Source organism: Diachasma alloeum, unplaced genomic scaffold (genome assembly GCF_001412515.2).
Source record: "Diachasma alloeum isolate Michigan unplaced genomic scaffold, Dall2.0 Dall_scaffold_00294, whole genome shotgun sequence".
NCBI classification, from domain to species: domain Eukaryota; kingdom Metazoa; phylum Arthropoda; class Insecta; order Hymenoptera; family Braconidae; genus Diachasma; species Diachasma alloeum.
This window is the reverse complement of record NW_021680433.1, coordinates 1,348,257-1,360,793: the sequence shown is the minus strand read 5'-3', so window position 1 is coordinate 1,360,793 and position 12,537 is coordinate 1,348,257. Positions and strand designations below refer to the sequence as shown.

The 12,537-nt window shown below is 38.1% G+C and overlaps 1 protein-coding gene across 3 annotated transcripts; it reads right to left on the bottom strand.

Annotated features, from left to right (window-relative positions):
• Window positions 1-2,528: 2,528 nt before the first annotated feature.
• LOC107039197 lies at window positions 2,529-11,890 on the bottom strand. Of its 3 annotated transcripts, none has more exons than XM_015258698.1 (4): window positions 11,625-11,890; window positions 6,071-6,268; window positions 5,261-5,442; window positions 2,529-4,097 (listed from the first exon to the last, which is right to left on the bottom strand). In XM_015258698.1, the coding sequence occupies exons 2-4, from the start codon at window positions 6,242-6,244 to the stop codon at window positions 2,765-2,767; spliced, it is 1,689 nt and encodes a 562-aa protein (XP_015114184.1). In that variant the 5' UTR covers window positions 6,245-6,268; window positions 11,625-11,890; the 3' UTR covers window positions 2,529-2,764. The 3 variants fall into 3 exon arrangements, with proteins under 3 accessions (XP_015114184.1, XP_015114183.1, XP_015114182.1); XM_015258697.1 differs by having other exon boundaries at window positions 6,071-6,261; XM_015258696.1 differs by lacking the exon at window positions 11,625-11,890 and having other exon boundaries at window positions 6,071-7,532.
• Between the last annotated feature and the right edge of the window lie 647 nt (window positions 11,891-12,537).

Genomic DNA, 12,537 nt, shown 5'->3' with positions numbered 1-12,537 from the left:
CATCATCATCATCATCAATCATCGATTAATTGATTTATCTTTTATAAAAAGGAAATGTCACACGCTTATTCCTATATATCTAAAAGAGAAATCGCTTGCATGATGATGATTTTTTTGATGATGTTGATGATGGTGATGATATTAGTGCGCCTGATGGTGCTGGTGATGTTGATGATGATCATTATAATGTAGATGTTGTTGATGACGCTGGCGATGTTGATGATCTTGATGACGCCATGGTGCACTGCGGCGGGAGGGGAGAGCGCGGGAAGGTTTGAACGTTACGTTTTTGAAACACCTCGGCACAATCATCGATCATCATCATCATTATCATCATCATTATTATTATCATCATTAGCATCATCATTATCGTCATCATCATCAATCATCGATTAATTGATTTATCTTTTATAAAAAGGAAATGTCACACGTTTATTCCTATATATCTAAAAGAGAAATCGCTTGCATGATGATGATGATGATTTTTTTGATGATGTTGATGATATTAGTTCGCCTGATGGTGCTGATGATGTTGATGATGATCATTGTAATGTAGATGTTGTTGATGACGCTGGCGATGTTGATGATCTTGATGACGCCATGGTGCATTGCAGCGGGAGGGGAGAGCGCGGGAAGGTTTGAATGTTACGTTTTTGAAACATCTCGGCACAATCATCGATCATCATCATCTAAATCATCATCATTATCATCATCATTAATATTATCATCATTAGAATCACAATCATCATCATCATCGTCATCATCATCATTAGCATCATCATCATCATCATCATCGTTATCATTATCGTCATCATCATCAATCATCGATTGATTTATCTTTTATAAAAAGGAAATGTCACACGTTTATTCCTATACATCTAAAAGAGAAATCGCTTGAATGATGATGATGATGATTTTTTTGATGATGTTGATGATGGTGATGATATTAGTGCGTCTGATAGTGCTGGTGATGTTGATGATCATTGTAATGGAGATGTTGTTGATGACGCTGGCGATGTTGATGATCTTGATGACGGCGATGATGTTGATCATGCTAATGTTACCGATGATGCTCAAAACTCTCAAAAATATATTTTATCGAGGGCTATCTATCCCATGAATGGCGTCGAAGTTTGTAAGGAAAAAACGATTTCGGGAAAATTTATGTATTTCAAACACTTCTCGATGAATTTTGATGAAATTTTGCATGAAGCGGATTGGCTGGGAGTGCAGCTTCCACAAAAGAAATTCAGGTCGATAACTGGTTTTATATATATTTTTCATCTATTTTTCCATGAGGGTTTATAATCGTTCAAATTGGATCAAGCAATCTCCACGAATGGAAAAATGTAATAGAAAAATCTAGTGAATTCGGTAGACAATTCTATTGAAATGTTCAATAGAAAATATTTTACAGAAAAAATCAATAGAATTCGATTTATCTACATAACTTATTCTATTAAGATATTTTGTATAGAATTTCTTCGGCTCAAATTTTCCAAGTTTTTTTCATGCTATTTTTCTCTGCTTTTCATCAAGAAAATCAAAAACAAAACTTGAAACATTCGATTCCAGGAACTTTAATAGAAAATATCTCAATGGAATAAGTTGGATAGAAAAATTGAATTCTATTGACTTTTTCCGTTAAATATTTTCTATTAAACATTCCGTCCAAAAACTCATAGAAAATTCAATAGCAATTCAATAGAATTGTCTAGGGAACTCGCTAGGTTTTTCTATTACATTTTTCCAATCGTGGAGATTGCTGGAAGGTTCTGGAGACTGATGAATGAAAAAAGTTCACGGGTGAGAGAAAAAATTCGTAACATATAAAACTTTATTAAAAATGGCTTTTTCGTGAATCTTTTTTATTTCATAAGTAGCTCCCATAGACTCTAGTATTCACATAACATTCTTAGATATAAAATAGAAATTTTTTGAGGTATATGTACAATTACAACCGTCGATGACTTAGAAATAATCATCCATATATTGTCCACTCATTCCTGTTCTCATTTTAATTACGACTGACTTACGCGAATTTGTACGAGATTAGAGACTAAACTAAAATATTGTAAAAATAAAATGGAAAGTGCTGTCGCGTCTGCGATGATGGCCGAAGAAAACAGAATCTTCAAGAATTTTTATCACTCAAAACAGATGTTTTACGTACTAGGACGAAAAATTGTATTTCACGTCCTAGGCAGCACGCGCGAAAAAATTTAGTAGAAAAACCTAGCGAATTTGTTATAAAATTCTATTGGATTTCTATTGAACTTTCCATTAGTTTTCGGCCGATTCTATTGAAATGTTCAATAGAAAATAATCAATACAAAAAGGCAGTAAAATTTAATCTATTTATATAACTGATTCTCTTCAGATATTTTTTATAGTAATTCCTTGGTTCAAATTTTCCAATTTTTTTCACTTCATTTTTCTTTTCTTCTCATCAAGAAAATCAAACAAAAAAATTTGGAAAATTTGAGCCGAGGAAATTCTATAGAAAATATCTCAATAGAATCGTCCGAAAAATAATAGAAATTTCAATAGAAATCCAATAAAATTTCCTAACGAATTCGCTGGTTTTCTATTAAATCTATTCATCCGTGATGCAAACCCGATCTTTCCTAGGCAGTAAAATCCAACTTTTCGTACTGCTGCGAATTTAGAATGACAAAAAACCGATTTGACGTCCTCGGCAGTAAAATCCAACTTTTCGTACTGCTGCAGCAAAAATACTCCCCCAACCCCCCACCATCAGCCCTCACAAAAACGCACAACTCAAGATGAACAACAGAACGGCAATAGGAAAGATCACATAAAATCCAACCCTAGGATGGCAGACCGAGACCAGCAACGAAACATCATCAGCCTCATGTTCAATCCCATCCCTCGTCGGAATCTCCACAATAACCCTATCATCAGACATGATCTCCAACGGAAATGTGCAGTCCGTCACATTGACGCAGCTCTTGGTGACGTTCTCATACTGAAAAGTTGGCTTCCAGATGTCGAACACAGCGTGCATATCATTGGAGCCCGAGTCATTGTCGCTGTAGAAAATATAGTAGTAATATCCATCCTCCGTGACGTTGTGATGTGTCTGCATGTGCATGCCTCCAGCTTTGAGAAGATCATCGGTGCTTTCGCAACTAGTCGGAGGGAATTTGCTCGCCAGTAGAATGTTCCCCTCGTAGCAGTCGAAGAGGCCCTCCTCGAAGGACGAGAAGGACGACTCGTCCCCCTCAGGATTGTTGAAGGCATTGCCCCCGTGTTTGACCCCTCGATCCAGCAGCGCTGGAGGCTTCACCGGCTCTTGACTCCTCTTCACGACGTTGTGAGTCGTCCTCGGGGGCTTGTACTTGTGGGAGATGTAGATCTTCTCACCCCTGCTGTCTTCCTCGGCTGCTATGTCCATCCCCGGGGTCTCCAGCTGGTACTTGAGGAGCTCGAGCTTCTGCCGGGCTAACAGTGATTTCTTGGCCTTTGGGTTGAGCTTCCTGACGTAGTCCCTGATCCGCTCGAAGGAGTAGTCCTTCTGAGTTGTCGATTCAACAACGGGAGAGGGTGTCGAAGATTTTTCGAAAGATCTCGCCCATCTTCGTGTCCTGATCGGCCTCTCCGACGGTTTCCCATGAACTTCCGATGGATCCTCTTCAACCTCATCTCTCTCATGGATCTTCTCACTAAACCTCTTCCTCGCGTGTCTCACTCTCCTTTCAGACCCGAAATTCTCGTTCTTGTTCTCATTCTTGTGAAGTTTGGAGTCGTGAGAGGTGATGAGGTCAGTTATGTAGGACTGGACGGAGGGGCTGAGGCGGCTGAGACTGGCTGCCGAGATCTGGAGGTCCTGGGAATGGTTCGAGGTCCTCTCCGTGGTCTGGGGCTCCTGGAGTGCGGGATTCCCTGGCGACACTCGGGGAGTCTCCTTCGACTCTATCAACTGGGCGTTTGAATCGAAAGTGATCTTCACCTGGTTTTGTCCTGACGAGAGGAATATACCGTTTTTACGGGCTTTGTTCTCGTTGTGGTCCAGGAGGCCACATGTGCTCAAGGTCCTCTGGCCTTTCACCACGAGGATCGATGCACCTTTGGACCTGTTTGGAATTTTAATCGTTTTGTACATTCGGGTTTATGATTTTTTTATGGTTATTTCGGGAGATATTCTTTTGGGGGAGAAATTCGGAGTTGCGATGACATTTGCGTTTGTTTTTGTAATGAAAAACTTATTGGGCATTTTTTGGAGGTTCAAGAGCTTTTGAGGGGGTAAATTCCCAATTTCGAGGTGTATTCGGTCGGTGAAAAATGAAAGTTTCAGGGAATTGTTGGCGGCCAACGTTAAGGTACTGTTGGCAGCCAATGTTGGGGCAATGTCGACTGCCAACGTTGGGCCAATGTTGGGCCAACCTTGGGTCAATGTTGGGCCGATGTTGGCTGCCAACGTTGGGTCGATGTTGGGCCAATGCCCACTGCCAACATTGGCCCAACATTGACCCAACGTTGGCAGCCGAGGTTGGGTCAATGTTCTGGCAATGGTGGCTGCCAACGTCGGCTCAATGTTGGCACACTATCGGCTGCCCACGTTGGGGCAATGTTGGGTCAATGTTGGCAGCCAATATTGGGGAAATGTAGATCGCCAACGTTGGGCCAATGTTGGGACAATGTTGGCGGTCAATATTGAGCCAATGTTGCCTGACAATGTTGGGCCAATGTTGTTCACAAATTGGTCATTTTTCTAGAAAATTGATTCACAACACTTCCCTTATTTTTCAGCAATCACGGGTATTGACAGGGCCACTTTGAAATGTAAAAGGAAATTGATCAACAATTCATATTTATTCATCAATTTTTCACTCATCATTCATCTTTATCATTGATTGATTTTTTTTTTCTATGTATCATTCATTTTTATAATCCATTCATAAACGTATAAAATTTGTCACATTTGAAATGTTAATGAAGGAAAGGAAGCTTTTCTTGAATAAACCAGAAAAAAATTAAAATAATTGAAGCGACAGAAAGATACCCTAATTTTTCTTACAAATTTCATCTTTTTAGATTTTTCTACAGGATCAATTCCTCCATTTGCTTCACTGAAATGATAATCCCATTGAAGTTTACTGATAAGAAGTCATGATTCCCTCTTTATCTGTAGATTTCCGCTATTTAAAATTTATTCAACGCGACACTTCATTCATCCTCCCTCTGTTTTCACTCTGATAACTGCAATTTTTTCGGTAAATACGAATGAATCATTTACTTTGAGCAAACAGAAAGTGCCACAGTCGCTCCTCGAAGGAGATAAAAGCCCCAGTACTCAAGTGTATCGTCGGGCAAGGTCATACTCTTCTTCAGTCTTATGTGCTTGCGATAGGATGTCACTTCGGGTTTATGACCCATTTGGAAGGCGTTGAAGGTGCTGTTCATCTGGAGTGTGTGGGCCTGCGGATGAAAACAGTTTAACTTTAATTTACTCGAGGCAATTGGGGCATTTCTATTCACCAAAAACATTAACAGATGACTATAAAACGACAAAAAGTTTATTTTTCTTTCAATTTTTTTTTTTCATAGCGTCCAGGCTCCAAATTGGGTCCATTCAGCTTTTTAGAATAAAAATTTCTTTAGATCGTTTTTATATTCATGTGATACTATGGTTTTTTCTTTTGACAATTTTGTTCTCATATTCTCAAATTCCACTTGAGGATTTTTTATACCAAATGTCTATATGATTAAATTAGACTCTTCTTAATTAATCCAAGATAGCTACGTTGGTTAGAGTAGCGAGTTGGTGATTTGAAGGTTGTGGGTTCGAATCCCCTCACGGGATTACCCTTGGTTTCATTACTGTTTCTTTCAATAAAATATTGAATTAATAGAACTTGAGACTCCTTAATTATTAAGTACTTATCTCACTAATAGGTGATTCTATCGAAAAATGTCAGAAGAAATTTTTTGCGAAGAATTAAATTTTCCAGATTAAAAGTCTTCTCACATTTTCTCGAGAATCCAGAGAAATCATTCCAGTTGTAATTCTTCTAGTTATTAGTTTTTATCTGATTCTTTAACTCACGGAGCAGAACATTGTTGACACTCCATCATTAATCTCCATGATATCCGACTCAGTGACAGCATAAACTACGTCAGCGTACAAACTGTGTCTCAAATAAAGCGGCATTACCAATAGAAATATTGGCATGAACGTTGTGAGAAGACAGAAAATCAGAACCCGCTTCACTCCGTGCATTTTGGACTTCTCTGCATCTGTAAACTGCGTAATTAATTGGGGACAGAATATCATTTGTTATTTGTTGGTGCTACAGCTACGGTTTGACACCCAATTAATTGAAAATTTTTGGACTCGTTTCGTCCAGTTGCTAGAAGAGGAACAAATTTTTCAAGCAATCCTTCAGATTTTTGCATTCCCTTTCGGCTGAGAATTCATAGCGCAAAGTTTTTCTTGCATTTCAGTGGTTTTTATTTACTTCCGAGACCTCTTAATTATACGAAATATAAATAATTAATTCATTCTGAAGGACAGGTCATTGCAGTAGAGTTATAATTACATTTATAGATAAAGTATTTATTTAGATGAAGAGAATATTTTTTTCAATTTGGAAGAACGCAAATAAAAATCAAGGTTAAGCTAATGGGCCCATTTATTTAGTTTAAATAAACATTGAATTTAGAAGCAAATGCTAATTGCATAATTAACAATTGTCAATAGCGAATTAATCCATTTGAGAACCCCCCGACAGATAAATCAAGAATTGCTTTATTACAAGAGTTGAAGAATTAATTAAAAATTCTATCTTCGATCTTTAATTACTGATAGCATCTATTATTATGCTCCTCTCTCCCCCTCTAGAGATCCAATTTTTATGACTCCCATTCAATTAGCCTCGATACAACGAGAGCTGGGAAGAGTTCTTAGAGATAAGAGTTCATTTGTTCCCGATAAAAATTGCTCTGTGACGTCACAACAACTGCAGAGAATTCCAATTACACGAGTTGATTCTGAATTCAACAGACATGAGGATCAATCGGAATACGTTGGGTCATTGTTAGTTGTTTAGACAGGTGGCACGCAGATCCCGCGAGAATATGTAGTTCGCTCGTTATTTAATTAAGATGTTTTCCTGTTATTTTGTTTTTGAAAAATATTTTTAATTTATCATGGTTTATCGGATAATTATCGAGTTCCGGGAATTAACAGAGGTCAGCGGGGAATTTTGTTCGTGTTTTTGTTGTTGTGAATTACGGATTTATTTATAATTTCAGGGAATGTGGTAATTGACGAAATTTTCTAGTGGGCGACGTTGCCTCTGTTCCGGACTGAATTTTTATTATTTAACAATTATTAAATACAATCATAAAAAATTTCTAATGCAATTGACGTATTGCCATGATGAATATATGATATTAAAAAAATATTAATCCCAGTAAAGTCGCCAAATAGCACCTCAACGACGTAATTGAAAACTCGATTTTTTCGTGTTCAGGGATTGGAACACTTACGAAAGTCATACCCCTCCACACCCGCACACCCCCCCGCTATGGTGCATGTAGAAAATCCTTAACTGATCATGACGTCTCGTAGGTCTTTCAGGTGATACATTGTTCGCTAATCCATGCACAGCTCCCAAATTCTCGCCTTAGTTATTGCCTCCGTATCATCTTTCGAAATTTCTCCGCATACGTTCTTTCTCAGCACTGATGGCGTCTCTTAATCCGTGAGGTGAATTCATATCTATGTCGGATAAACTATCGTCCGAATTGAATGAATAATGTCTCCGCAGATTCACTCAAAAATCACCAAGTGCATCTACCATCCGTTGCTGTCTTACTCGTGGTATATTTTCCCCAGACTAATCCCGATCTGTCAAACTCCACCTTGCTCTGAAGGTAATTCCTTGCAATATTCCCGCAAGTTCCTGTCCGGCTCCTGGCACTATTGAATCAAGCGATTGTGATCTACGTAATGGAAAATTATCCCGACTCGCGTGTCCAGATCCCCTGCTAGAATTCATTAGCCTTTGCTTCTCGAACAATGCCTACTTTTCTGCAAGTAGCTCGTTCAGCATTTACAAATATACTTTAACCATGCCTACTTTTTTGCAAGTAGCTCATTCAATATCTATTCTTCTGAGGAGGCTCACACAGTATCTACTGCTTCACATAGCCCAGGTATCCCCGAGTCACGTTACGTTGACCCACCTACAACCTGCAATCCGCTGAAGTTCGAACGATCAGTCCATCGACCGCTCAACTATTTGCTGGCACGTGTTCCCTGACCGTCGGTCAGTCACACCCAAAAATGCAACGTGGTTCCCTACGATGGATACAAAAATCTATAACGGAATCCCAAGAATGAAAAAAATTTTGTCATGACTTTTTTTGTAGAGCGAACTGAAGGTTATAAAAAGGGTCATGAGAAGAATTTAGCTATCTCTCTTAGATTCCGAGATATTCATTAAAAGCTGAATAAAAGTCAAAATCGATTAATCCGGTTTACCTCTTCGCTACTGAATGTACGCGATTACAAATCGAGATACGCGGTAGCGTATCGGCCAAGTCGCGCCTGTTAACCTCACAACAAAACGACGAAAGCTACCGGGTATCTGTACACGACACAACTTCCCACTTCCACCACCCTCAACTGATTTTTCATCAATTAATAAAAAATGCGCCCACTTAGACGAAAACAGTCCTCAATTACCCTATATAAATTACCAATCCGCTTTCCACTGATGCAATTATTAATTTAATTCGTTCAATATTCCCATTATCTTCTGAACGAAAACGGTCAGACTTGAGCCATTAAGTTGGCAGGGCAACTCGAATTCTTATTTTTCGCATCCCAGGAATTGCCAACAGTGTCTTACGATGGAGAATAGAGGGAAGGAGGCCAAACCATGGACATATAATACATAGACTGCGGGTTCCCTATCCCTCCTGTGTATTGAAAAAAGCACGAAACGGACAGAGAGTGTCGAACGGTGCCGTAGAGGGGGATAGTCGCCATTGCATAGTAAACATATCCCCCACTCCGTGACCATTCTTGCTCCACTCTGAGAAATATTCGACAAAGAGAGAAACCATCGACAAAACGGCGCCCCTTTTCTATTTCTTCCAGCTCCCACCACCCGAACCCGTAGTCTATGTATTATATGGCTATGGGCCAAACAGAGGCTGGTGGGACCCCTGAAATCATGTGAAGCAGCATGTAGTTCACATTGGTTCCGATGGTGGCGGTAGTAGTCACTCGCGTGGTAAAACAAATTGTTAGCATTGTGAAATTCATCGTACTGAGAATTCCACTCCCGGCCTGTGCAATAATTTTATAATTATATTAATTTGTAATGAGATTTTCTCATTACGGGTTGTAAACCCCTTAAAAAAATATGTGAACTCTTAAATTATTGAAAAGAGAGACAGGTAGTGACATTTAGAGGCGGCTGAAGAAAGCCGCGACTAGATGAGAAGAGCCACAGACCAATGAAAGACCGAAGGCACAGCGGTTATGGGTGAAACCGCGACCCCTGGAGGTCTGTGTTTAGAGGAAAGTGGCCAGACGTAAAGGGGTTCTAACTGAGCGATTCNGGTAGCAGGTAGTCCTAATTCCGGCGTCGGAGTGCCCTGGGGTTTTCGACGAGTGTGATTGGCACGCCTGGCCTTCGGCTCGTGTGAGGCTGGCAACGAGCCGAAGGCCAGGCGTGGCAATCACACTCGTCGAAAACCCCAGGGCACTAGGCGCAAACGATAGTTTTCCGTAGTGACTTTCACTTTTGCCAGTTAGGCAAAGGGTCAATACCAATCCCGGGACTGGGAAAAGTGAAGGTCATTAAGGAAAACAATTTATCGCGAAGAAAAGGTATCGATTTATGAATTTTTATTCTCTCCCCCTCGTTTTATATGCAAATACCCTGGAGTTCAGCAGGTGACGAATTCGCCTGGAATTTCGGCGCAAATTACAAAAATTTCGCAATCTCCCTTAGCTTCGGAGACATTCGTCGAATAGTCAGCTAAGAGCTAAGTTGATTTGAATTGTTTTACCGCCTCGCAACTGAAATTAATTAGTTAGTTAATAAAGTCAAATCATTGACTGATTAATCATCATGTGATGATTTGGTAATTGAACAGCAAAAAAATAAATTAATTGGTTGATTAATTAAGTCAAATCAATGATTAATTAATTGAATAAAATTAATTCGGTGAGTCATTATGTGATGATTTTGCGAGGATTAAAGAATTTTTGGGAAGAAAAGATTGTACAAGGAAAATTAATGAGAAAGAGATTTCTCTTTGAGGAAAATTTACGTTCTTTGAGGAAATTGGAAAAGTGATTTTTCTGAAAAATTTAACAATTCGGGAAAAATGTTGTTTTGACAGGAAAAATAGTGAGAAATTTCTTCTTTTAGAAAAACCTTGGAGAAAAAATTTCGGGAAAATTGAAAGAGCAAATTTCATTAGCAAAAATTTAACGAAAACTTAGATTGTCGCAGAAAAAAATAGTTTTGGCGGGGAAAATCACTGCGAAAAATCTACTTGTCCGAAAAATTCATGTTTTTCAGGTGAAAAACAATGATCTTTCCGGAAAATTGCACAAGAAAAACTATTTTGTCTAAAAAAATCATGAACTTCTTTCTCTCAAAGAGAATGTTTCTCCAAAAATACCCTTTCCCTGGGAAATTTTGACAATAACATTTTGTTTCATTTTCAAAACAAAAATACTGAATAATTGTTTCCACGTGTCGCATTTCAATGAGACAACACAAATATCAATTGATTTCTAAAGATGACATCAATAGCAATCCCCATTTCCCAACGCTTTTGAAATAATTGCCCGAGGACATATAAATAGAAACTAAAGCGAAATACACTGAACATATCAACAATGAGAATGAAACATTCCATTATATTAATCCGATAAAATTTTTCATCTGCCATTTTTATTCTTTGCTATTTTTTAATGTATTCTATCAAAATGTGAGGATAGAAATTGAATTGATGGGTATTCTTTCATTATTTGGAAAAATATATAAATTTTAAAACTTTCCGGGGACATTGAAAAATCGAAATTTTTATTTTCTTGCTGATCACGTATCTCTGTTTTTTTTCACTTTCTTCCATTGAAATTAGATCATAGAAAGGGAACATATTGATATTTTTTAATTAAACAAAATCACTTTTGAAATTTTTCTGAAAATTAAAAAATCGTTTTCTTTTATTTTCTTGCTGACCATCTGTCCTTGCATTTTTCGCATTTCCTTTCAATGAAATCAGATCATGAAAACGAAAAATTTCATTTTCATGATCTGATTTCATTGAGGAATTATTAGATTATACTGATATTATTTAACATAAATATCTCTTCATTTGAAAATGAGAAAAACTGTTCCCACAATTTGTACACAACAACTTTTAATCTAACCACAAATAAAAATAGGAAAGAAAACAATAAAATAAATTAATATAATATAATATAACATATTATATTACAGGCGCGAAGCGCCCGTTCGTTAGTAAAAAAAATATAAATATAAATAATCATGAAAAATAATTCTCTTCGGTTGTAAACCCAATATTTTTATTCCCTAATTCACACAAAAAAATTGCATACGTACTTATCGACAGAATAACGACAATCGTGCATCGACCATGCTATTGCACTAAAAACTCCTAGTTTCCGCATAAATATTACGCTCGGTGTTTGAATATGGCCGAAATCGATAAGATAAGAATGTAATTATTTTCCCACTTTTTCACTTTTTTCTTCATGGACAAAAAAAAAATACCGATTTCCGGCGAGAGTCGACACTCAGCCATGCCGGACTGACATTTCAGCGGCGACTGGATCCTCACCCCTCGATTTTCTGCCCTGAGTTGAAAAAAAAAAAGCACGAATGAATGGACGAATGTCAACATAACATCTGTGCGAGATTATCGTCGATTTTTGTTTGTAAATTGGAAACTAGTGGCATCTTATGGTGCTAACGTTGAAGTGTCGGTGCTGATAGTGAATGGTAGAGGACACTGAAAGTTTTGAATTTACCGCCGAAATATTAAACATTTTTTAATACGAGGAAAACCATTTTTTTGGTAATTTTCATATGCTTTTTATGGTGAATGAGAAATTGGTGAACTAAGATTTGTCAACGGTTGAATGACATTTTGCAAAAAACATTTTTTTAAACATTTACTTCATATAAATAAATAATAACAATTGTTGAAGCTGTTGGAGAAGATTATTCTTTGAGAACCGATTGCAATTTTACCATTTTTACAGTAATTTTTGGGGTTGGATGTCAATGGTGGGGCAATGCTGGCGATCAGCACTGAAATAATATTGTCTGCCAGTGTTGGGGCAATGTTGACTACCGACGTCGGGGTAATGTTGGCTACCAACGTTGGGGAAATGTTGGCTAACAACGTTGGGGCAATGTTGCCTGCCAACGTTGAGGCAATGTTGGCTGCTGACGTCGGCATAATGTTGGCTATCAATGTCGGGGTAATGTTGACTGGCGACGTCGGGGTAAT